This window comes from Zosterops lateralis (genome assembly GCF_965231275.1).
Source record: "Zosterops lateralis genome assembly, chromosome: 3".
NCBI lineage: Eukaryota > Metazoa > Chordata > Aves > Passeriformes > Zosteropidae > Zosterops > Zosterops lateralis.
Window position 1 is genome coordinate 114519845 of NC_139764.1, and position 25917 is coordinate 114545761.

Below are 25917 nucleotides of genomic sequence, written 5' to 3' on the forward strand. Positions count from 1 at the left end.
ACAGCCCGAGTGAGGGCAGAGGTGACAGTGCTTTGTCCTGCACTGCTGCCATCCTGCCCCTCTGCAGGACCCAGCACACCATGGACACAACTCCAGGGCACTGCCTGAACCAGTCCATCCTGACTCGAGCCGTTCCCTCAGGGAAATGGGAGAAGCAGGAGTCCAAACCCAGGAGATAGATGGGGCTTTATTTTTGGTGGATGTTCATGGAAAGGCAAGGCCTCGGCTCCAGGCACAAGCTGGATGCTACTGGCCAGACTGGGAGCTCTGGAGGCCACGGCAGCAGGAATTCCCTCCCCCAGCACGGAGCCCCCAGGCCCAGGCTGGCACGGGACGGACGTGCCCAATACACAGTGGCTGATAAGGCACTTGAAATGACTACAAGCCATGAGGCGACCTGCTGCCCCCCTCCTTCCTTCTTTTCTTCTTTCCTTCCTTCCCTCCCTCCCCCGGGAGCTTTGGAGATTAACCTAACGGAGAACGGGGTGAGCGGGGAGCCGGGGCCCGGCTGGAGGAGCTGTCGGGGTGGCACCAGGTCACCTCACTGGTGGAATTTCTTGCTGGGGCTGTTGGCGTGGTCCAGCAGGAGCTGGCAGGGCGTGAACTGGCTGCCGTACACGGCCTCGTACTTGCGCAGTTTGTCCACGAGCTGCCGGGCGCCGTAGGAGTCCGCGAACCTGAAGGGACCTGCAGGGACAGGGACACAGCTAGGACACGGCAGGGACAGGGACACGGCTGGGACACGGCAGGGACAGGGACGGAGAAGCACCAAGGTGCCTGGGAGGGTCCCAGCATCCAGAAGCAATGACTTTGTCCCATTCATCCTTCTCCACAAGAGACCTCCCCAGTCTCCCAGCAGGGTAAGGCAGGATTCTGCTCACCTGAGCTGGGCAGTGGCACTTGAGTGCTGGGGATGAGCTGGGACATGGATAATCATGGAATCATGGATGGTTTGGGTGGGAAGGACATCAAAGCCTATCCAATCTCACCCCTGCCATGGGCAGGGACACTTTCCACTATTCCCAGGGTGCTCAAAGCCCTGTCCAATCTGGGCCTGGACACCTCCAGGGATTCAGGAGCAAGCATAGCTTCTCTGGGCACCCTGCGCCAGGGCCTTCCCACCCTCACAGCCAATAATTACTTCCCAATATCCTGTCTAACCATGGGAAGCCATTCCCCATTATCCTGTCCCTCCAGGCCTTTGTAAGAAGTCCCTTGGGGCTGCTCCCTCAATCTGAATTTGGCTCAAGGAGAGAAAGCACCAGGCACGTGCCAGAAGCACCACTTTGGCTCCAAGAGCCCTTGGTGAACTCCAGCAGCAGTGGCAAGAGACAGCATCAGAACCATGGAATTATTTTGGGTGGAAAAGTCCTTGGAGACTATTGAGTCCAAACCTTCCCCAGCAGTGCCGAGACTACCACTAACCCATGTCCCCAAGTGCCACACCCCCAGGGCTTTTAAATCCCTCCAGGGCTTTTACATCCCTCCGGGCATGGGAATTTAAAAGCACAGGTATGTGCCAGGGCCGCACAGCCCTTTCCATAAAGAAATTACTCCCAATATCCAACCTACACCCTCTCTGATGTAGCTTGAGGCCATTCCCTCAGGCTGCAGCTCAAACCTTCACTCCTGCCTTGCCACAGGGGAACTGTGGAGCCCCAAGGGCAGCCCAGAGCACTCACCTCCCAGGCAGGGCGGGAAGCCCAGGCCGAAGACAGCCCCGATGTCCCCCTCCACGGGGTTGCTGAGGATCCCCTCCTGCAGGCACATGGCGGCCTCGTTCACAAACCGCGTCACTAGGCGCATCTGGATGTCCTCGTCAGAGCAGCTGCAGGACACAGTCCGTGTGTGAGGGCTGGGCAGGGACAGCACCCCCGGCCAGCACAGCTGGGGCACAGAGCCAGGACAGGGCTGGGAGTGTCCCAGTATATGTGAGGATCAGGGCTAAGCTCTCTGAACCACGGAATGGTGAGTTTGGAAGGGACCTCTGGGACTCGTCTAGTCCAACCTACATGCCCAAGGAGGGTTTCCTGGAGCATGGCACTCAGGATTGTGCCCAGATGGATTTGGAATAAAAGCAAGGGCTTGATCAGACTCTCTGTTCAGCAGTGTCATGGAATCACTGAATGGTTTGGGTGGGAAGGGACTTTAAATCCCATCCAGTTCCACCTCCTGCTATGGGCAGGGACACCTTCCATTGTCCCAGGTGCTCCAAACCCCATCCCAGCCTGGCCTTGGGCACTGCCAGGGATCCAGGGGCAGCCACAGCAAATCTGGGCACCCTGTGCCAGGGCCTGCCCACCCTGCCAGGGAACAATTCCTGCCCCATATCTCCCATCCAGCCCTGCCCTGGGGCACTGGGAAGCCATTCCCTGTGTCCTGTCCCTCCAGGCCTTGTCCCCAGTCCCTCTCCAGCTCTCCTGGAGCCCCTTCAGGCCCTGCCAGGGGCTCTGAACTCTCCCTGGATCCTTCTCCTGTCCAGATGAACACTCCCAGCTCTCCCAGCCTGGCTCTATGGCAGAGGGGCTCCAGCCCTTGAAGCTCCAATCCCTCAACACCTCCTGCTGCACTTCGTGCTGCTGCTCAGAGCACAAGGAGCTGGGCAGGGCCCGAGCCAGCCCCAGCCTTCCCTCACACACTGGCACTCACACATCAGGATTCGCTGGCACCCTGAACCTTTGCAAGATCTCATCCATGCCGGAGTTCACGCTCCTGTTCTTCACTCCCTCCTGGTACACATAGAAGCCTTTCCCTGCCTTGCGACCTGCAGGGATCAAAGCAGACGAGTCAGCTCCTGCCACGTGTCCTGTTTCCTCCTGACACCTTGGATCTCGTTTTGTGCCTGCTGCTCCTGCTTGGGGAGCAGATCCTTCCAGCACTCTGCACCTCAGAGCACAGACCTGCTGCCTCAGCAGGGGCAGAGGGAGCCAGCTCCATCTGACTGACCCCTTAGAGCAAGATGCTGCCCCTGTGCCAGGCCCTAAATGCCTTCTCAGGTCCAAAGAACCAACAGCACCGTGGCTTCTGTGGGAGGGAGTCCTGCCCCACTCCCAGGGCTGCTCTCCCACTGCTCTTGCGTGGGGCAGGAGAGGCTGATGGACGCTGATGCCTTCCCTGGAGTACAGGAAAGCTGAAAACCCTTTAGCTGAAAACCCCTCAGCAGCTCACCCAAGAAGCCCTTCTGCACCATGAGCTTGAAGAGGTCGATGCTGCCCCCTCCGAAGCGCGGGCCAAAGGCCTTGCCCAGGTCCTCGGCCACGTGTGTGGCCACGTCCACGCCCACCTCGTCAATCAGCGTGGCCGCTCCCACCGGGAAGCCGAAGGCCGTGGAGATGGCATCCACTTTCTTTGGGTCAACGCCCTCCTGCAGGAGAGCAGGGGAAGCGATGGGATCTCGGGATGAGCTCCTGCAGAGCCCAGCCCCATTAACTGACTGCAAACAGGAGCCCCAAGAGCAGGGTGGGGACAGCCTCAAGACCCAGGGCTGGTGACCCACATCCTCTCCTGTCCACACCCAAAGCAGAAGGGATTTCTGTGACTGTTTGGGGGACGCTCAGGAGCTGATGGGACACTCACCTGGAGAACTCGGACCACCTCAGACAGCATTGGCCCCAGGCACCTGGTGGTGTAGAATCCAGGCCCATCCTGGGAAAAGCAGAGCAGCAGGGAGCCAGGTGAGCTCTTGGCAGCACCACAACTGTGGTTCATAGCCCAGGGTGCCGTTCAGACACCCCAAACCCCATCTCCTACACTATGGTACTGACTGCTAGAACAGGTTTAGGTTTGTTTTTTTCCCTGTAGAGCTCAGCAGTGTTTGCAGGTTTCCATGAACTTACTCCCTGTGAGTTCCCATCCCAGTGTTTTCATTTGAACTAGTGCCTGCAGGTCCAGAGCAGGCTGCTGCTTCACCAAGCCCAACAGGCTGCTGAGGGAAAGGGTGCTCAGCACAAGGAAAACCAGCATAAGCCAGTTGTTCCACCTCTGCTGCTCCCCACAAAGTCAGGAAGCCACGAAGGAGCTGCAAACTGCCCTTCAGGGAGGCAGCTGATGCGGGCATGAGGCTCAGGGAAGCAGCACTGTGTCTCCACTGGTGTTTGGAGATGCCCAGAGTACTTTCTGATAAGCCAGTTTTCCCAGCACTACAGGAGAGATGTGCTCAGCACTGCTGGCAACCTCAGGAATCAGGAAAAAGACAGGAACACCTTCCTCTGTCCCAGGTTGCTCCAAGCCCTGTCCAACCTGGCCTTGGACAATTCCAGGAATGGGGCAGCCGTGGCTCCTCTGTGCCAGGGCCTCCCCACCCTCACAGGGAAGAATTTCTCCCTAATACCCAATCTAAATCCACTTTTCCATGTATTCCTGCCCCTCTCCCTCAAGATTTAACCCAGGCAGAGGAGGGCTCCTGCTCACTGACCCTCTGTCCTTGAAGCCTGCCAGGGAGCCGAGGTGGTGACAGTCCTGTCCAGACTGCTCTGTCTGGGTGCCCTGGAAGCTGTGTGGGGCAGGAGTGCCAGCTCCTCGTGCTGGCCCTGTGCCTGGTGGCTTTTCCACGGCTGCCACAAGGGACATGTGAGGATCATCTGGGCCCTTGCCCCTCTCTGACCTCCCTTTTCCCTTCTCAGAGTAGCCAATGCCCCTTTTATTTATCACCCAGCCCTGCTGTGTGCAGTGTCCCCTCACCTTCACCACGATGACCACTTTGCCCTGTTTGAGGCCAACAGCAACAGCAGAAGCCGCCGTGTCCTGGGAGGTTTTGTCTGTGGTGATGATTTCCAGCAGCTGCATCTTGTCAACAGGGGAGAAGTAGTGCATCCCAATCACCTGGCAGAGGGAAGAGCTGGGTTCAGATGGATTCTGGCTCCCAGAGACATCAGCTGGGCAAGCTGAGTGCAGAGGCAAGGGCAGCATGAGCACACTCTGTATCCCTCTGTGACAGGATTGTTCTCCAATTCCCTTCTCTCCTAGGTTTTCCCAAGGACACAGCACATGCCCAGGAGCTCCTGCCTTTGAGAATTAAGGTACAATTTTTACAGGACCACTTCACAGTCTGGCAGCCAAATCTGCCTGGGAATCCCTGAGCTCATCCCCAGGGAAACGATGGGCATGGTGTGACCTGGAGGGGCACCTGAGCTGGCGGGGCAGCCCCACCCAGCTGCTGTGTCTGCTGGGCTCAGACTGGAGCAGCACTCAGGGAAGTCCCTGCGTGCTGCCTGTGAATATCTTCGGTGAGGAAGTGAATTTAAGGATGAGAAGGCTCCTATCCAGAAACTCATTACAGAGGGAAGTGCAGCCTTCCCCAGGGAGCAGTGTTTAAGTGGAGATTATTCAGTTTCTGAATGTGACCATGCCATCAGCGTGTCACCTTCATGCCTCCTGGCAGCCACACTTGGCACCAAGCCCTGTGTTAAGTCAGAGACACCTTGCTGAGTTGCAGGCTGCAAAACTAATTAAAGAAAATGTGCTAATTAGTTAACTGACTTCCTATGAGTTTCCCCATAAGAGCCATTGCACAGGCAATTTAAACAGCGAGAGGATGTTATTTGCAAGGATGAACAAATGAGGCTCAGTTGGCAATCTGGATGCACCAGAGGTCTCACAGCAAATGAGGAAGAGGCTCAGCGGGGTGACAGGAACCTCCAGCAGGTCACCTCACACTCACAGGCACCACAGGCACCCCTGGTAGGGCAGTCCACTGCTGCCTCAGGGCTGTAGGAATGAGTGCTCCTGCTCGCAAGGACTGAGGCTGGAAAAGCCCTGCAAGATCATGGAGTCCAAGCTGTGCCTGATCCCCACCTTATCACCAGCCCAGAGCACTGAGTGCCACACTCAGGAATTCCCTGGACACCTCCAGTGATGGGGACTCACACGGGCAGCCCATTCCAATGCCTGACTACTCTTCCCAGGAAGAAATTCCTCCTAATATCCAAGCTGAACCTGCCCTGGAACAGCTTGAGGCCATTTCTTCTCATCCTGTTCCTGTTCCCTGGGAGCAGAGCCCAAGCCCCACCCGGCTCCAACCTTCCACAGCTTCTCTGCCTCATGTGCACCAACACTTTCTGATGTTTGCTGACCTGCCCCACCAACACCACCCTTGGGATGAATCCTCCTTCCCCTCCCTCCCACTTGCCCCCAGATCATGAGCACTTTGCTCAAAGCTTGCACTGGGAGCAGAGGATGAGCTGTGCCCTGTCTGAGGAGGGAACAGAAGGTCTCTAGGGCAAAGAGAATGTCACCATGGACAGCCCTGTGCAGGGCACGTGGCCCTGGGGACTCACCTTCTCAGGCCTCTTGCTGGCAGCAGCGATCTGGCTGATGGGGAGGGCAGAGGTGTTACTGGCAAAGATACAGTGAGCAGGGATCACCTGGAGGGGACAAGGGACAGCACACAGTGAGCAGGGGTCACCTGGAGGGGACAAGGGACAGGGCACAGTGAGCAGGGGTCACCTGGAGGGGACAAGGGACAGGGCACAGTGAGCAGGGATCACCTGGAGGGGACAAGGGACACGGCACAGTGAGCAGGGGTCACCTGGAGGGGACAAGGGACAGGGCACAGTGAGCAGGGATCACCTGGAGGGGACAGGGGACAGGGCACAGTGAGCAGGGATCACCTGGGAGGGGTGGAAGGGGCTGTGTCAGCACACAGGATCCACAGTCACATCCGGAGTGTGACGTGCAGAGCCCTGGGAGATCAGGGAACCCTGGCAAATGAGGCAAACTGGGTTTGCTCATTAGAAGCTAATTAGAAAGCAGTAGCTCAAGTCAGCCAGCTCTGATATGCCCTGAGCTCTCCCCAGGTCTGCAATATCAGTCCCAGAGCTTCCATGTTTGTGCCAGGCCTCTGCAGCCACAGGAGACACTGCAGGAACAGCCCTTTCCCCAGTGTGCCCTTGAACAGAACACAGGGACAGCAGGGGAAGGACTGCAAGGTGTGGAGATACCAGAGGACATCACTGTCACATTAACATCCTCAGACAAATGGAAGCTTTTTCTGGAGCACTCCCAGGAATCAGGCAATGCCAGAACTGCATTCAGCTACCAGTTCCTTAACTGAGCAGGGAATGTCCCCAGTGAACACAAAGGCTGCCCTTGATGCTCACTCGTGTCCTGGTGTAACTGATTTGTACCAAGAGCCCAACTGCAGCACAAAGGGGAGGGGACAAACCCAGCAGCACAGCCCAGGACCCTCCACCGCCCAGGGGCTGTTCAGGACTGATACTCACAGCCTCCACCTCCTTCAGCACTTTGTGTTTGACGTTGATGTCCTCGAACACGGCCTCGATGACCATGTCTGCCTTCTCAAAGCCCTTGTAGTCCAGCTGGCCCATCAGGTTGCTGAGGATGGAGTCCCTCTCAAAGGATGTCAGGCTCTTCTTCTTCACCTTGCTGTTCAGCCTAGGGAGGGACAGCTCTGTCACAGCTGCTGAGTGCACCAGCCAGGCTGCTGGAGGTGCACCACAGGAATCCCTCCTGTCTCCCTCCCAGAGCTGGCATCCAAAACTCCATCTCCAACCCTGCAGGACTGTCACTCTGTGTTCTGAACCCTCCCTGCATGTGGAAACAGGAGAGTCCTGCTCCCACAGCTCAGCTGAGGGTCAGCCACTGACGTTCCTGACAACACACAGCTGAGTATTATCACTGCAGACCCAGAACAAGGAAAGAAACCCAAGAAGAAAACCCTGTAATGCCTTCCCTGACATGGGCCTTTAGGCAGCCAGAATCACTCTTTCCTCAGCTCTAGAAGTTACTGCTGAATCTCCTCTGCCTACCTAAGGAGCTAAGGCTGAGCCACCGGGCCCATCCCACAGCAATATCCCAGCACACTGCAGGGGACAACATCAAAATAAAGCTTTTCTGTGGCATCCAGTGGCTCCTCCAGCAGAACAGCAGTGTCAGGAGTTCCTGATGCTGACAGCAGAGGAGAACTGGGACTAAAGGCAGCCCAGTGCCACCAAAACAAATCCCCCTGAACTCACATACCCCTTGTAGACCTGCTGCTGGCCTCTGTCCAGGCCCTTCTGTGCCGTGTCCTTCAGGATGGTCTTGATGCCCTTATCCACGGAAACCTGGGCGATCCCGGCTCCCATGAGCCCTGCTCCCAGCACAGCCAGAGTCCTGCAGGGAAGGACCAAGGGCACACATGCAAAGCTGGACATGGCTGAGCTCCCATCACTGCTGGCAGACTCACACAGCTCCTGTCACCACCTGAGAGAGGCCTCCAAGCTGCAGGGGTCAGCCTTGGAGGCTGGAAACCTCTGCTCTGATGCACAATTCCCCAGCCCACTCAGTCCCAGGAGCCTTTCAGAGGTTCTCCAACTGCTCCTTCAGGCGTCCCACACTGGCACTTACTTGACCTCTTTCTGGGGTGTCCCAAACTTGTTCTTCTTGCAGTGCACCTGCCCGTGGTAGAGCCCCATCAGCGCCTTGGATTCCTTGGTCAGTGCAAGTTGGCCAAAGCTCTGGAAGAAAGGGAAGAGGGAAGTGGAGTTTGGCATTAAAGAGCTGCCTCAGAGCCAGCACATCAAAAACAGGGCAAGTGGGGAGACAGGCACTGTGTGACTGCACACGTGAGCAACCTGGAGAGAAAAGGGACAAGGGACCAGGTCACCTCTAAGGAGAGGAACCTTCTGGGCTCAGCTCAGCCCACCCTGCACCACCTCCTCCTCCCCAACAGCACAAGGACCTGGAGCTGCTGGAGAGAGTCCAGAGGAGCCATGGAGCTGCTCCAGGGCTGGAGCCCCTCTGCTCTGCAGCCAGGCTGGGAGAGCTGGGGGGGCTCCCCTGGACAGGAGAAGGATCCAGGGAGAGCTCAGAGCCCCTGGCAGGGCCTGAAGGGGCTCCAGGAGAGCTGGGGAGGGACTGGGGACAAGGGACAGAGGGACAGGACACAGGGAATGGCTTGAAGCTGGAAAAGGGGAGATTTATCTGGGATTTTGGGCAGGAATTGTTCCCTGGGATGGTGGGAAGGGGCTGGAATGGAATTCTCAGAGCAGCTGTGGCTGCCCCTGGATCCCTGGCAGTGCCCAAGGCCAGGCTGGACATTGGGGCCTGGAGCAGCCTGGGACAGTGTTAAGTGTCCCTGTCATGGCAGGGGAGGGATGGGATGAGCTTTGAGGTCCACTCCCACCCAAACCACTCTGGGATTTGATGATTCCAGTTCCTCAGTGACAGGGCTGAGTTTCCCTGACATGAGACCCTTCCTCCCACACACATCTCACATTAACTGGGGCACTGCCCCCACAGATCCACAGGGGTGGAAGCACCGTGTCCTCAGGCTTTGACAAAAATCCTTACAAACAGGTCAGTTCTCTCTGACAGCAGCAGCCTGATCCTATTTTCAGAGGATCACAGGCAACAAAATCTAAGGCCTGCATAACCTCCCAGCACTCAGCACAAATATTCTGAGGAGCACAAAGCACACACAAAACAAAGGTTGTCAGAGCCAAGTCTGCCAGGGAAAAGCAGGGAATGAGGTTTGGAGCAGGCTTCACCCTCCTTCACCACTGCCCTGTGAGTTAAAATACCCAAAACAAAGCCTAGAAAAGAATCTGCAAACTCCTGCCCTGGGGAGGGGGGGAGAGAGGGAGGCAGTAAAAAAAGCCACAACACTGACACTTATTATTCTTCAGGAGTTCTGGGAAGATCTCCATCCTGCTGCTGTTCTGGGGGGAAAAAAACCCATTCATTCTTTGCTGTGAGGAACAGAGTATCCCAAGGCTTTTATTCAGCACCAGACCAAACGTGGGTGGAATGCACAACCAGCAGGGATGGGGCACAGCCAGGAGGGCACTGGGAAGGTGACAGCTACAGGCTTTGGCACCAGAAAGGAAAAAAAACGAGTTACAAAGCACATCAGGGAAGCAGGGATGGGTGGATTTCATCAGCATTTAAGGGGCAACGACCTTGGGGATGACCCAAATACAGAGATAATCAGTTGGAAATGTGGGGCTGCTGGGGACTCAATCTTGCAGAGCTGGCAGTGCCCAGGTGACCCCACCTGTGACTCTGTGCACAGCCAGAACTGCCTCTGTGGCACCAGAAATAACAAATTTGAGCAAAAAGTGTGGCAAAAACAGTATGGGTGAGGAAAAAATAATTAGGGATAGGTTGTTTATTATGGCAGAGAAATAGAGGGATGAGAATGGCGGAGGAAAGCAAAGACTCTGTGTGTGTGTGTGTGTGTGTGTGTGTGTGTGTGTGTGTGTGTGTAATAAACAGGTCACACACAAGCTGGTGGGGAGGACACTTGCCTGCCCCAGCCCTGGAGCTGCCACCACAGCCTGTCCTACACCCCCAATTAAACTCTATTCCAGTTTCCCCTGTGTCCCAGCAAAGCTCAGGCAGGACTGGATGGTGTTTAGGACATGAGGCCCATGTGCCAGCACGGCCAGATGAGTGAGAGATCAAACACCTACAGATGTAGAGGGTGGTGTGGAACCTCAGCTCTGCTCCCTCATCCAGGAGGAGCAGCACCCATCACCTACAGTGGCCCTGCCTGTGAGTGCTTTGTGCTCAGGCTCCCCATCCCTGGAAGTGCCCAAGGCCAGGCTGGATGGAGTCTGGAGCAGTCTGGGGTAGGGGAAGGTGTCTGCCCGTGACAGGGGAGGAATGGGATAAGAGCTGTGATGAACCCTTTGTGTGGGTAAACACAAATCCCCTGGCCACACCAGTGCCTGATCCCTGCCAGGATCTCTTCTCCTTACCTGGGCTTCAATGAGGTATCCAGCATCATTCCCCTGATCCAGACCAGTTTTTACAACCTAATCCAAAAGCAGGAAAGACACACCACAGTTCAGTCATGCTGCAAACACACACTTTAAAAGGATTCCCTGTTGTCTCCAGTGACCCCTCCCCAACATTCAAGACACATTTCAGACTCTGAGTCCTGCCCCTGCTGCTCTTAGCAGAGCTGTGTCACCCTGTCCTTCTAACACAGGATAGATGAAGATTTTACCATCAGGTTCATTTTTAGCCACTCCCTGTGGTTTTAGGAACTGTGCTCCTGTAATGTCACAGCTCTCTGAATCCTGCACAGGTTTTAGAGCAGTCTTGGCAACAACTTCAGGAGTGAAGTCATTTTACAATAAGGATTCATTCACAGACTGTCTGTAACAGGATGTCTGTGTAACAGAAGGGCCTAATGTAGTTAGTACAGTATGTATTTAGTGCTGTGAAAATTAATAGCAATTTCTATTTTCATGGTGTTGATCAGGTCTCCTGATCTCTTCAGAGACTGCAAAGAAAACCTGGAAAAACTGCAGCTGAAAGACTCATGGACAAAAATATCCCAGCTAAGCCTTCCCTCAGCTGAGATTCCTGTTCTATCCCTTACTGGTATCAGTACCCATAAACTGGTGATCATATTTTGGGCAGTGACTCTGAATTCTGCCCCACAGGCAGCACTCCTCAGGACTATCTCTGCGAGGATCAGGACCTTGGCTTGACTCAGAGGAAGGATCACCTTCCCTCTGTGTGTCCCACATTATCCCACAGATCCAGTTCCTCCCACCTCACAGGGGGGTTACCTCGATGATCTTCAGAGGAGCAGGGTAGAGCCCTTTGGTTTGCTTTTGAACTTTGCTCTCCACTGTCTTGTAAACTTGCTGCCTCACGAAGGGAAGAGCCATGGCATAGTCTGTTAGCCCTGCAAGGTGGGACAGGACAAGGGTCAGCACAGGGCTGCTGCACAGCCAGCCTGCCGGGATGGACTGCAGAGCTAAGGGAATACAAATGTGAATATCTGCACTGGAAACGTGCACCTGAAACCCAGGCACAGGCAGCAGGGGCTGCTCAGAGGGTTTCCATGGATTATTCCATGGACAGGCTTCATTGAGAGCTGAAGTGTGCTCCTAACACAACTGGTGACAGACTGAGCCCCAGGAAGCAGAATTCCCACAGAGATGTTCCCATTTCTGGGCTGTGCTATGGAGGATCAGCATGGAGCAGCCCCATGTACCTCTTCCCACTCGAGTTCATGAGCTCGGTACAAAACTTGCCACTAAAACTTTGCAGATGGAGAGTCCCTGGAGGCCCCTGCTCCCTCTCACTCCTTAGGGCCTGTCTCTCTTCCAGCAACCTCAGGAGCCACCACATCCAGCTCTGCCAAAGCCTGGATCTGCAGGGCAATACTTTCTCTACCACCACCCCCCATCGCTCAAGAGACGATTCCAACGTGAAATAACTTGGTTTTGAAATGGAATAAAGTATGAGCATGAACACATCCTGGAGAAGCCAGGCTGGATTTCACTCACTGCTGTCCCTTGGGGTTTGTCCACGCTGACTTACTCTGCATGAGCCCTTTGGATCTCTTGGCAGACACAGTCTTGTTGGCCAGTCCCCTGGCAAAGCCAATGGCCACCTCCTCCAGGTACTCGATTGTTCTTGCTTCAGGAGTCCTCAGTCCTGGCCCTGGGGAGAGCAGAGAGCACAGCACGAGTTATCCCTGAGGGATGAGGCTGCAGGGAATCCAGGACCAGGCACAACCTGAGGGGCTTTGAACTGCTCCCACTCCATTTCCTGCTCCTGTTCAGCTTTTCTTGGTTATGACCAACAGTGCAAAGGCTCAGCAGGGACCATGTGAAGGCCAAAGGGATTCATGTTGAGGCCATTGTGCAGAAATGCTGGAACTCCAGCTCCCCGTGGGAGCAGGGCCAAGTTACATCCAACTTTGCAACCAGATCAGTTGCTCAGGGACCTTCTACCAGCCTCTGGACACCTCCAAGGACAGAGGTTCTGTGACCTCTCTGGAGGTGTCTTCAGCTCCTGACCATCTTTTTTTGGCACTTGTGCCCTTTATTCCTCTAACTGCAGGCACTCAAAATCCTGAGGGAATTGAGGTGTTCTGCCTGTCCTCCCTCTTGCTCCTCTCCTCTCCTGCCAACACAGAGATGTTGAATACGCAGACAGCATTTTGGGAGTGCTGAATCCCTGGAAATCCCTGTACTGGAGCCAATGTCCAACCAACCCCAACCTTTGAACTCAGGGCAGGAAACCTCTCAATTGATTTGGCTGCTGCAATACCCTGTAACACTGGCCCAACTTAAAGCTGTCCCACAATGAAGCAAGCCACCACAAAACCAGTTTTAGCAGCCTCTGAGGGGGGGGTTGCACAACTTCCAAGCACAGGAATCCTCATTTCCAGACAATTGTATCACCAGGACAGGAGGACACAGCACAGGGCTGATCAGGAAGCTGTGAGATGCTGCCAGAAGCAAACTCTGAGTCATTAATGACAGAGCAGTGCCTGGTGAAGATGCACAGGGCCAGGGAGTAGAGCCTGGAGCTAAATGTGCAGCTTTGGGCTGAACAAACCTGGTGAGATTACAACCCTGCAGCTGGGCAGGGCCATTCAGCTTCACACAGCCTGCTCCAAACACACCCAGACTGCAGAGTCCTCTGAGCTAAGGAAACATTCCCAGACATCCCAACAGAGGAGACAGGTAAAATCCAAAGTCAGAAACTCCCTCCTGTTTCACCTCCCACTATTCTCCTCCTCCACAAAAGGTCCTCAGCTGTAAGGTTTTATTCACAGAAACTCAGAATTGTTTGGATGGGAAGGGAATGTTAAAGGTCATATAATCCTCCCCCAGCCATGGCAGGGACACCTCCCACTGTGTCCAGCCCCAGTGTCCAGCCTGGCCTTGGGCACTGCCAGGGATCCAGGGCCTGCCCATCCTGCCAGGGAACAATTCCTGCCCAAAATCCCACCCAAACCTTTGAAGCCATTTCCACTTTGAAGCCATTCCCTGTGTCCTGTCCCTCCAGGCCTTGTCCCCAGCTCTCCTGGAGCCCCTTCAGGGGCTCTGAGCTCTCCCTGGATCCTTCTCCTGTCCAGGTGAGCACCCCCAGCTCTCCCAGCCTGGCTGCAGAGCAGAGGGGCTCCAGCCCTTGCAGCATCTCTGTGGCCCCTTTGTTTCACCTCTCTGTGTAACAACTTGAGGGTTTTCACCCAGCAGACCCCAGAAGCTGGTCCCTGCTGAGGGAGTCTCTCAGCAAGGAGATAAAGCAGCACAAACACTCTCTGACAGCTCAGGGAAGCTCCCTGTGGAAGTCTTCCTCCTGCCCTGGCAGAATGTCAGAGCCAGTGCAAGGAAAATGAGGCCAAACAAAACAACACAGCTGATTTTACAGGCAGCAGACAAAATACAGCTCAGAGCTGCTGCATGATCTACATTTCAGCAATGCCCAGTGGGTTTTAGAGAATTCACTGGAAACCCGAAAGCATTTGGGAGTTGAGAGCTCAGATTCACCAGTTTCCAAATTCTCTTCTCACCATACAAGGCTGAGACCTTCAGCTTTCTAACTTGATGTGCTACAAGATGTTAATCCCTGATTCCAGCAGCTTGGATACATTAACAAGTGCTGCATTCTGATACTCCAGCTGAAGAAAATTGCTGTTTGTTTCCAAGTCTGAGCTGTGAGAACCATCCCTAGGAAACAGCTGACCCCACACACGTGTGTTTACTTTACCTGCAGTTAATTTCCAGTGTTCTTTTGTGTCCTAACCCAGGAGCTCTGAGCTGTCCACTCCCATCTGCTTTCTTTTATAAATGGCACATGCCAGAACTGGATCCAGGGAACGCTGCAGAGCTCCCTGATGAAGAACTGACTGCACACCCTGAAATTGCCTCCTGATTGATGGTGTCTGTCTCCTTCCAAGCCTTCTGTCAGCAGTTAAAGCATCACCCCAGGTAGAGCTGCTTTCCCCAGACAGAGGGAACAGGAGCCCTCCTGGCGCTGGCTGCTCTTTGGATAACAAGGAACACATCCAATGTTTGCATGTAATTTGTATTTCTGTGTTCCTCCTACGTGCTCCTCTGGGCTGAGCCAGGATTCCCAGCAGCTCCTCAGAGAGCTCACGTTTCCCTTCAGTAGCTTGGGGTAATTGTGGGTATAAACAGCCACGTTTGCAGCTCTTAAAAAACAATTCCCTTCTAAGCAAGTATCAAGTGGGAAAGTATTTGCAAGCAATTTTAACTCCAGCCTGAGAAGCACAGATCTGTTTTATAGGAGTGAATACAGCTAAAGATAAACTAAGGATATCTGGGCTGATCACCCCAGTGTGGGCAGCAGGGGAGGGGAGATCCTGCCCCTGTGCTCAGGTGATTTCCCACCTGCAGAGCTGCCCCAGCCCTGGGGACAACAGCACAAGGACCTGGAGCTGCTGGAGAGAGTCCAGAGGAGGCACTGAGGTGATCAGAGCGATGGAGCAGCTCTGCTGTAAGGAAAGGCTGAGAGAGAATTGGGATTGTTCAGCCTGGAGAAAAGAAGGCTCTGGGGTGACCCTCACTGTGGCCTTGCAGTGCCTGGAGGAGCCAAGAGGAAAGATGGAGAGGGACTGGGAACAAGGGACAGAGGGACAGGACACAGGGAATGGCTTCCCACTGCCACAGGGTAGGGCTGGATGGGAGATTGGGCAGGAATTGTTCCCTGGCAGGGTGGGCAGGCCCTGCGAGCTGTGGCTGCCCCTGGATCCCTGGCAGTGCCCAAGGCCAGGCTGGACACTGGGGAGAAGTGGAAGGTGTCCCTGCTACAGGCAGGGATTGGATGTGCTTTAAGGTCCCTTCTAACCCAGGCCATTCCATGATCCTGTGATCCAGCTGAGCACTGTGGGACAGCACGGACATCAGGCCTTCCCTGGCACTGCTCAGGGTGGGCAGCAGCAGCAGCTTTTTATTAATTTGATTTTCTTCAGCACCACCAGTGTGTTCTGCCTATGCTCTGCCTGGGGAAACCATGCTCAGCACTCTCCAAATCCACAGCAGCACCAGCTGGAGCAGTGGCTTCCATTCCAACCCCTGAGTGGGGCTGATGGAGGGTTTAGACCTCAAACTCCTCATTTAGTCCCTTTCCAAGAAAGCTGTCCTAGTGAAAGAACTTTAGGAGCAAGACATGATTCAGCAGCCTGCTCAGCACTTGGAATCCTGCACTTTGCAGGGAATTTCTCCACCCAGCTGACAGCCAGCTGGCAATTCCGAGTGCCTAAGCCACGGGGGCTGCCTGCTCCTGCTCCTGTCAGGGGTTACCATCTGCAGGCTGCAGAAACACAGACATCAGTCATCTATTGTCCTTCCATTAGGGGCTGCAATCTGTCCTCTGACATGATAAATGAGCAATGTGGGCTCTTATCTGGGTAATTAGCTTAAGCAGGAGAGCCAGCAGGCCTGCCCTCCATGCTGACCTCTCCTGTTCACTCAGTTGCTGCAGCAGCAGCCTCACATTTCAAGGTCCCTTGTGCTTGTCAGGTGGGAACAGGGATTTCCCTGCAGAGCAGGACAAGACCTCTGCACACATTTTGGGGAGGGGAGAGGTTCCCTGACAGGCAGCAGCACACCAAGGGACTGAGGGGACACTGTGTCTGACCTAGTGGTTCCACCAGCTGGTCAACCAGCCCCATCTTCTTGGCTCTGTCTGCACGGATGTTCCTCCCAGTCAGCATCATATCAAAGGCAGCAGGAAGTCCCACCTAGAAGGGCACAAAGAGGATTCCAGAGTGGGAGTTTGCCAGGCAGAAGGGGCTGTGGGGTCAAGTTGTCCTCTTACTCACCATCTTTGGCAGCCTTTGAGTACCCCCTGCTCCGGGCAGGAGACCCAGCAACACTTCAGGTGTTCCCAGGACTGTTTTCCTGTCCTTTGTTGCTACTCTGTAGTGACAGGCAATGGCAACCTTAAAATGGAAGAGAAAAGGAAAAGTTTCCCTGTGAAAGACAACAGAACTGGGCACCCATCACACAGCTCTCTCCCACACCCTGCCTCAGCTTCCCTCATGACCCTGCTCTAATTTTTTAATCCAGCTGCCCAAATTCCCTCTGTGCCCTCATGGCTTCTTCTGGGAGATGACAGCAAGTAGGTGTGAGATGAACATCAAACTCCCAAGCTGATTTTAAATCTCACCTAGACTATCAAGGCCTTAATCAATTCACTACACCAAGAGCACAGTCCCATCCACGGATCAGCCAAGATTCCCGGTTTATCCCTGGGCTGCCAAGTCCAGATGAGTCAACACAGTGGGTGTAAAAAGCTTGAGAAATCAGTACAAACTGAGGAGACTCCATTCCAAGATTACACTGTTTTAGTAACAACTCTGCTCCAGGAATCAGCAGAGCCTTGCAGTTTACCAAATCCTGGATGGAGATGACAAGGCAGAAGGTCCAAGGTGCCGGAGGGGGGGAGCCTGGCTGGGTCCCCACACTCACCCCTCTCACAGCAGCCCTACAAAGAATGGAAGTTGCTGGGATACAAGGCTCATTTCATCTGAAAAGCAGCACTTCCCAGGCTGAACTCTGCCAGCAGCATTGATACAGACCCAATGCCTGCTGGAAACAGCCCATTTTCCCTTGGACACTCATCTAAATATTAGCCTGGCCCACACAGGTTCAGATTTGATTTGCTCTCTTTCCACAGCAGCAGCAGAACTCACATGGCAGAGCCCTGAGGCACAACCAGGCCATTAACTTGCCACAAACTCGTTTACATGATGTAATGAGCCCTCAATCAGCTCCCAAATTCGTCTCACAGTACCAGTCCTGCCGGCACCATTTGGGTAACCAGAGAACCAGCAGAGCCAGCTCCCACCCCTGCTGTGAGCCCCAGCACTGTCCAGTACCTCCAGCCCTCCTCCCAGGCAGCTGCCACTGATGGCAGCCACCACGGGCTTTGGAGAGTGCTCAATCTTTTCCAGCATCTTCTGTCCATCCTGAGAGAGCTGAGTCACTTCCTGAGCAGTCTTGCAGGCTCCGAGCATGCTGAGGGGAAGAGAGGTGGATCAGGAGGGGAAAAGCACTGACAAAACAGCAGGAAAATGAGAGGTTTTGATGAATTTGTCCCTGTTCTACAATCTCCAGTGCCTGACAGGCAGGCAAGAACTGTTTAGGCCCAAGTTTTGGATCAAACAATACAGGGAGACTAAACCCAGCTGGGTCAGGCCCTGCAGACTGACAGGGGCTGTGCCTGAGGCACTGAATGGGACCCCTTGTGCCAGGGCTCTGGAAGCCTTTGGGAGAGGAGGAAGGGTCACAGGAAGCCTCAAAGCACTTGCCAGGAAGGGTGGAGGAAAGAGCCCAGAATCACTCTTTAGAGGAGCAGATGGCCAGTGCTCTGATGCCACACTGCCAATTAGAGACTCCCTGTGCCAATTATTCTCCTGGAGGCTCGTGGCCTTTGCCAGGCAGGAGTAATTTGGGATGCTGGAGGTGCTGAGGCCAGGAGACACCTCTTAACCACAGCCTGGCCTTTGCTCTGCTCACCTCCTTCCCTCCTGAATGGGGAGTGAGTCTCTGTTGCTGAACAAAGCCAGCCAAAAATGTAACACGGTTTTGGAGGGTCTATTTTTAATTTACCTTCTTTCATCAGACCCTTCCGGCTTTTAATGTCTTTAAGCAACTATTCTGTCCTGCCAGCGTCAGTGGTAGGAGCCAATGGCATTCCAGGTCCCAGGGGTCACCCATAGGATCATCCCACAGCCTGGAACAGCTACTCAGGGAGCCAGGGAGGCTGCTCAGCACAGGGCAGAGAGCCAAACCCTGCCCAAACGAGGGGCCAGGCTGGAAGGCTGCCAGGCTCTCCAACCCAGCTTAAACGAGTTCTGCATGTGAATCATCCACTCTTGTTGTACCCCAGGTTCAAGGACAGTGCCCACCCCAGAGCCAGGATGGGTCTCCTTGGCTGCAGAAGGAGTGACCAAGTGTCACAGCCAGGAGGGGTTTAAGGATCTGCCACGTTCCTCTCTGCCCAGATCCTCACTTCATTCCAGCAACTCTGAAATCCTGAGCATGGGCATTTCACTCCCAGCCTGTGCCTCACCCCGGGGAGATGTCAGGGACAAACTGATGGATTGCAAGGACAGCTCCATCAGCTCCTGAAGCCCTGCGCTGTCTTGAGCTCAATGCAAGATGTATTCTACTCCCACCTGTTGAAACAGGCTGGGGAGGTGTTTTTTTTCTTTATCTGTTCTATGACCCATTCCTCACGGCTGCGGGGTGGGGAGGGGGTGGGTGTCTTCTGTTACTGGGCCAGCTGTTAAAACCAGGTGGGGCAGTGATTCTTCACCTCTTCCAGGACCCATGGAGGATCTCTGCTGTCCATGGCCCATCCAGGTCACTGCAGGGCTGAGACAATTCCATCAGCCCACGGGGAGATGCTCCACCCAGGGGGAGGAGCCCAGCATTCCCACCTGGATCAAACCTGGCATTCAGAGCCCCAGCACAGCCTGTTTGGATTCCCAGAGGGAGACCAGACCCAGCTCAGCACCACTGGGCCCTTCTACAGGATCATCTCTGCTCCACCAGAGCTACATCTGGCCCTGCAGGAGGATTGATCTGGGCTGACACCAACACCCTGAGCAACAGTGTGTCAGGTTGTGTTCTGACTCTGTCAGGGTTTTTTTTTTTTGTTCATTTGGGGTTTTTTTGTACTACTATATTTTTAATTTTCCTAGTAAAGAATTGTTATTTCTATTCCCATATCTTTGCCTGAAAGCCCCTTAATTTCAAAACTATAATAATTGGGAGGGAGGGGGTTTACATCCTCCATTCCAAGGGAAGCTCTGGGTTTTTCCCTGGCAGACACCTGTCTTTCCAACACCAAGACACTGTGCTTACTTGAGATCTGCTCCGGCGATGAAGGAGCCCGGCTTGGAGGAGATGAGCACGGCGCTCCTCACGGCCTCGTTGGCCCAGATCTCGTTCATGACCTCGGTGAACTCCGCGCTCAGCTGCTTGGACAGCGTGTTCACCTGGGAGCAAAGGCAGCAGCAGCAGCTCAGCTGGAGCCCACACCTGCTGCAGGTTACTTCAGCACCAGCCTAGCACAAAGCCCACTCCAGGGTAAAACCCTGCAGCAGGGCATCTTTAATGAGGAATTTCCTCTTTGTGGGTTTGTGGCTGCAAACGTTGATTTTATGAACTCGTACACTGGTTTTTTTTCCATACACTCATATAATCACAGAATGGCTTGGGATGAAATGGACCTTTCACGGTCATGTCATCCAACCCCTGCAATGAAGGGACACCTTCCCCAGACCAGGCTGACAACATCTCTCCAGCTTTACTGAAAGGCTGCAACAATCAGGACAAATCCAGCCTGGGTTCTTTAGGTACCACCAAATCCTCACATAAGATAGAATATTTCAAACCTGAGACTGCTGTTGCTCCTGAAAGAAAATGTGTGTGTTAAAAAAACCCTTCTGGTCTGCTACAATTAATACAAGATTTTTCATAGCAGTAGTAGCTCAATCTTTATATCTTGTATAATATCAGAGCCGCTCAGCTGCTTTGCTTTAAAAAACAGGTTTTTATTGCAAGCTTTACCATTGCTCCCAAAGAGCATTTCCATCTATGAGATGACATCTGAAATTCACTGCTGCTTATGAGACTCCAAAATACATTTTTAGATGTATGCCTCAGATGTCATTTACAGAGTTCCTACCTCCTGATACCAAAACAACTGCAGCTGCATTGACCTAAAAAATGAGATTTAGCTTCTATTTATATTGTATTCATGAAAATAGAATCAAAAGCATTTATGGATTCCAAATTGCTGAAGTATGGACACATTCTTTAACTGACTTGAATACAAGGACTAAGCAGGATTTAATTTTTTAAGTTTTCCTTAAGATTTGGAACTTAAGACCTTGTGCCTGACAGAGAGACAAATTAGCTTAGAACACACAATGTATTTGAAGAGGCGTCTCATTAAAATCCCCAAATCTTCTTTTTCCTACTTCTCCTTTGCTCCCAATTTTGTAAGGCTGCAGGTTAGGGAAGTTCTCGGCCTTCCATGGGAATTTTCAGTACCTTGGAATTTGGTGTGTTGAAGCGCACGACAGCAACATCCCCTTTGATATCACAGCTGACGTGGGTCCTGTCTGCAAACAAACACAAGGCTGGGCTCAGCTCCTGCTCCAGGGATTTTAAGGGAAAAAAAAAATGGATTTACAGAAAAGCTTTACACTTACTCTGGAGGGCACTGGAGGTGGAGATGTTACGGCAGGCATAACCTAAGGAAAAGATGTCACAGGTGTTAAAGGAGCTCTCAGCAGTGTCAGCCCCACTCTCCCAGCTCCCCTCGCCTGCCAAGGGCAGCTTTTGGGAACCCTGGGCACGAGCCAGTCCCTCCCCTAACAGCCTGACCTGTGTCCCCACCAGAGCAGGTCCCACGGCACTGCAGGGCCCTTCCCAGCACAGACCCCACGCTGCAGCCCCCAACCCAGAGCAGCAAAAATGAGATCCCTCTTCCCAACCAGCTGGCAAGGGATGGAGCAGCTGCCACAGCGAGTTTTGCCTTTCTCATCCTCATTCCAACCTCTTCACGTGCTAAACCAGGGACCTTCCTGCACTCTGGTGGGGAGCTTCAAGGTGAACTCCCTGCAAAGCAAACACAACTGTCCAGGGTATTTCTGTAAAAACACACTCTGGTGCCAGCAAATGGGGCCAGCTCAAGTGTGGCCACACAGATCTCAGGGGGCACAACTGGAGGGCCACAAAGGGCTCACAGAATATTTATTCTTTCCTCCATCTATCAACAAAATACTCAGAATCACAGACTGGTTGGGGTGGGAAGGGACCTTAAAGCCCATCCAGTGCCACTCCCTGCCATGGGCAGGGACACCTCCCACTGTCCCAGGTGGTTCCAGCCCTGCCCAGCCTGGCTTGGGCACTGCCAGGGATCCAGGGGCTGCTGCTCTGGGCACCTGTGCCAGGGCCTGCCCACCCTCCCAGGGAACAATTCCTGCCCAGTATCCCATCTGACAGTGGGAAGCCATTCCCTTATCCTGTCCCTCCAGGCCCTTGTCCAGGGTCCCTCTCCAGCTCTTGGATCCACCTCTGTCAATGACATACAAAACACACAAACATGTGAAGATATTCCAGAGCCCTCAGAAAATCCCAACCACGAGATTAACAAATTCTGCCCACAAGTTTCTGACTCAAATCTGCTTTTTCTGCCCAGAAATTGTGTTTGAGCCCACGATCTCCCAGCACATGAATGAACCCCAGCTCCACTCAAGCAACCTTGATCTTCACCCTGAGGATCCCCCAACTCAGATCCAGGCTGAATCCCTGCCAAAGCTGCTTTAAGTCTGAATTCCAGTAAAAGTGTTACTTCCACATGTATCTACCAGCCCACACACAGGCAATTAGCCAGGGGAGAGTTCTGCTCAAGACTGATAAAACCTCCAGGAATGAAACATTCCCATTCCCAGCAGCGAGAAGGGAGAATAATCCAACACCAGGAGAATAAACTGCAAACTGTGCCTCCCCAACAGGTGTCTCCCCCCTGGCACAGCCCCGTGACACAGGGCTCAGGGCTGGGGCCCTGCTGCACTTTGGCCTCCTTTCCACCTTGTGTGGGCTGCTGGCAGCAGGGACTGACCTTTGCTCCCATTCCTGAGCCCAGGATATCCAGTGTGATGCCGGGGAGATGGAAATTCAGCGTCAGGCTGTCCCAGCAAACAGGTCTGGGGTGAGTGTGTGTGTGTCATGTGCCCCCAGCAGCATTTTATAAACAAAGAGTGAACTGGTTCCCACCCCAAAGCTCCTCAGCAATATTTAATACCCACATGTGATTGCTCCATCCAGCAACAATTTCCCTAAACTCTCTGTGTGCTCATGTCAGGTACTCCTGAAAATAAGCACCAACATTCAATTCCCACAAACCAAGTGTGGGCTGGCAACAATTCCTCTGGTGAGAGATGCTGCCCAGCACAACACCGTGCACCTTTGTCAGCAATAAAAGCCATGCAACCTCTTTAAAGAGAAGGCAAGGGCTGAACTGTCTCCCTGAACTCATTCATTCAATCCCTGCAGCAAGCTGGGACAGGGCAAGGTGTCCCTGCCCAGGGCAGGGGTGTGGAACAAGACGAGCTTTAAGATCCCTCCCAGCCAAACCAGTCTGGGATTCCCTGGTTTTTGCTCTTTACATGGCTTTCCTTTTCCTTATCAGTTCCCAAACAGATTCCTTCCACGAAAACCTTCAGACTTCCATTCCCCTCTGCCTTTCCATTCTCACGACAAAAGGAGATGAAGTAGGAAAAAGAATCAAGGGCATGACTGGAGAAATCTCACTCCACTTGAACATAAACTCTTTTGGGAGAGGTGCTGTCAGCAATGCAGCAGCTGGATAACACTGGAGTGAGGTTTCTGCAGCCTGGCAGTGGTTTATTTTCAGTCCAGCATATTTGTGAAAACATCCTTTGCCAGGAAGCAAAAGCAGCTCCTTGGTCCTGGTCCCTGCACACCTGCTTTAGGTGCTGATCCCTTCAGCACTGCAATGGGAACTCGCCAGGACCAGAGCCACAAAAATGCCCCAAAACGCTGCAGGAAGCAGCAGCCCAGCTTCAGACTTCCACCAAATCCCATCCTTCATTCCAGAGTCAAAGCCCTGAAAGTCGGTTCAGTCTCACTCCAGCTCAAACACTGCCCAACACCAGGACACCAACACTTCAGCTGCCCTCAGGACTTTGCCAAGGACTTGGATGCACCAGAGAATGGACAACACCCATCCCACAGCCCAGCCTGCTCCTTCCCACTTTCTCTTTTCCCTGTTGCTGCCTCAGCTGCTTCCCTGCCCAGCACTTCCCCTTCCACTCACCGGGACGTGGCACACCACTTGAACTGGGAGCTGCCTCCATGGCTGATGGCTCAGGGAAAAAGCCTTTTTCCAGTCCTGGAGCACCCCAAGCCCCAGCAGGATGGATGGGATGAAGCTCAGGCCAGCTGAGCACGGAGCTGTGACCCGTGAGATGGGAAACTCCAGGCAGACTGAGCTCCCCAATCCACCCTGGGAACCCGGCAGCACAGGGATGTGGCCCAGCAGGTACAGCCAGCCCTGGAGCTCACCTGGCTCCTGACTGCTCCCTGCCTTTGGGCTGCCCTGCAGAGCTTTGCATTCACTTCCCAAATGCTTTGCAAGGCAGAACGAGGGCATTAATTAATTATGGACAGCGACAGCGTCCTCGGAGCAGCTCCAGGGCTGTTTGTTGTGAAGAGCTTCACCAGTTACAACAAGAATTCCAACCAGCAACAGCCTGAGAGCTCCCTGGAGCTGCCACGAGTCTGCTCATCAGGGATTGCAGCACCCTGTCACGTACAAACTTGCTCCAAGGCTGCAGAATCGTGGAATTGCTCACGTTGGAAAAGAGCTCCCAGATCACTGAGCCCAGCTTTGGGTTTAAATGAAACACAGCTGGATTTTGGCTCAACTTAGGGTTGAAGGCTCTGGGGCCCTTCAAAGTGCTCAGATATGAGGTTTCCAGAGCTTCCCAGCCAGGCCCTTCAGCTTTCCCGGGGCTCTGGGGACTCCCTGTTTTGGCAGCCAGGAAGCACCAAGGCAGCTCTGTGAACAGAGAGCAGAGAGCCATGGCCCTGCCTGGGCTGGCAAGGGAGATGCCTCACAAAGAATCATGGAACCACTGAATGCCAGGATGGTTCAAGTGGGAAGGGACATTAAAGCCCACCCAGTGTCACCCCAGCCATGGCAGGGACACCTCCCACTGCCCCAATGTCCAGCCTGGCCTTGGGCACTGCCAGGGATCCAGGGGCTGCTCTGGGCACCCTGTGCCCCTCCTCAGCCTCCCAGGGAACAATTCCTGCCCAAGATCCCAAATAAATCTCCCCTTTTCCAGCTTGAAGCCATTCCCCGTGTTCTCTCCCTCCATCCTTTGTCCCCAGTCCTTCTCCAGCTCTCCTGGAGTCCCTTTAGGCCCTGGCAGGGGCTCTAAGTTCTCCTCCTCCAGCCTGAACAATCCCAATTCCCTCAGCTGAGAGATCATGGAGCACCTGGAGACATCCTCTCCTCCGTGGGATTACAGGGATGCCCCTTCCCATGGATACCCTGCATGCCTGGAGGGCAGTGACAGGATCCCAAGGACACGGGGACACCCTCTCCTTTCCAGGCAGGCACCGGGGACAGGCACATGTGTCAGGGCACAAGGACACTCTCTCCCTGTGGCTCAGCCCACGTGCAGGGACCATGCTGACAGGAGGGTGTGTCCCCCCTCAGTGCCAGGTCACAGGGACCCCCCAGAACAGCACAGAGGGTCCCACAGTGTGTCCCCGTGTGAGGACTGGACATCCCCCATGGGGACACACAACCCCCAGAGACCCCAGGGGATGAGGGGACAGACCTTGCGGGGACCCCTGGGTGACTCACAGGCCATGGGGACAGACCCCTCACACGGGGCACAGACAGACGTGGGGACACCTCCCACCCCAGAGCTCCCCGGGGATCCCCCGGTCCCAGTCCCGGTCCTCACAGACCCTTTCCTGGGAACATTCCTCACAGCCCCTGAAGAGCCCTCCGGGACACCCGGACACCCCCTAACCCCCGCCACAGCACCAGGAAATCCTCTTTGTGACACCCCGTTTTTCATCCCCTCAACGCCACCCCAGTCTTCGCCCACTTACTGCCCTGTCGGTGCTTCCCCACCTCTCAGTGCCCCCTCCCCGACCCCTCGGTGTCCTCCCCGCCCTCACCTCTCATTGCCTCCTCACTATCCTCCCCAGAATTTACTGCTCAGCCCACCCCAGTCCTCGCTCTCTCAGTGCTTCCCCAACCTTTCGCTGCCCCTCGCCCCTCAGTCCTCCCCTTCCCTCAATGTCCCCTCACTGTCTCCGTCCGCCGCCCCTCAGCGCTCCCCTCCAGCGGGGGACACCGCACGCCGACCGCTCCCGCTCCCCGCCGTTCCCCCCGCTCACCTCGGGGCGGGGTGTGCCGCGTCGGGCCGGCCCTGGCGGCGGCCGGGAGGCGGCCCAGGCTGCCGATGGCCCTCACCGCCGCCGCCATCTTCGCCGAGGTCGAATGAGGGAGAGGCCGCCGGGGGCCTGACCGCGCCCGCCCCGCCCCGCACCGGCCCGCCCGCGCCCGCGCCCGCCCGCCGCGCTGCCCGCGCGCTTCACCGCCGACAGTACAGCGCTGCCTCCCTCT

The 25917-nt window shown here is 54.5% G+C and overlaps 1 protein-coding gene across 1 annotated transcript; it reads right to left on the minus strand.

Annotated features, from left to right (window-relative positions):
- Nucleotides 1-168: 168 nt before the first annotated feature.
- On the minus strand, nt 169-25796 carry HADHA (hydroxyacyl-CoA dehydrogenase trifunctional multienzyme complex subunit alpha). Its single transcript, XM_083857217.1, has 20 exons — nt 25689-25796; nt 20951-20992; nt 20790-20860; nt 19596-19729; nt 17603-17741; nt 16544-16663; nt 16360-16462; nt 12283-12405; nt 11523-11641; nt 10701-10757; nt 8347-8456; nt 7978-8112; nt 7221-7392; nt 6276-6362; nt 4681-4821; nt 3577-3645; nt 3169-3364; nt 2650-2764; nt 1683-1828; nt 169-687 (listed from the first exon to the last, which is right to left on the minus strand). Exons 1-20 carry the CDS (start codon nt 25774-25776, stop codon nt 542-544), a joined length of 2313 nt encoding a protein of 770 aa, XP_083713343.1. The 5' UTR covers nt 25777-25796; the 3' UTR covers nt 169-541.
- Between the last annotated feature and the right edge of the window lie 121 nt (nt 25797-25917).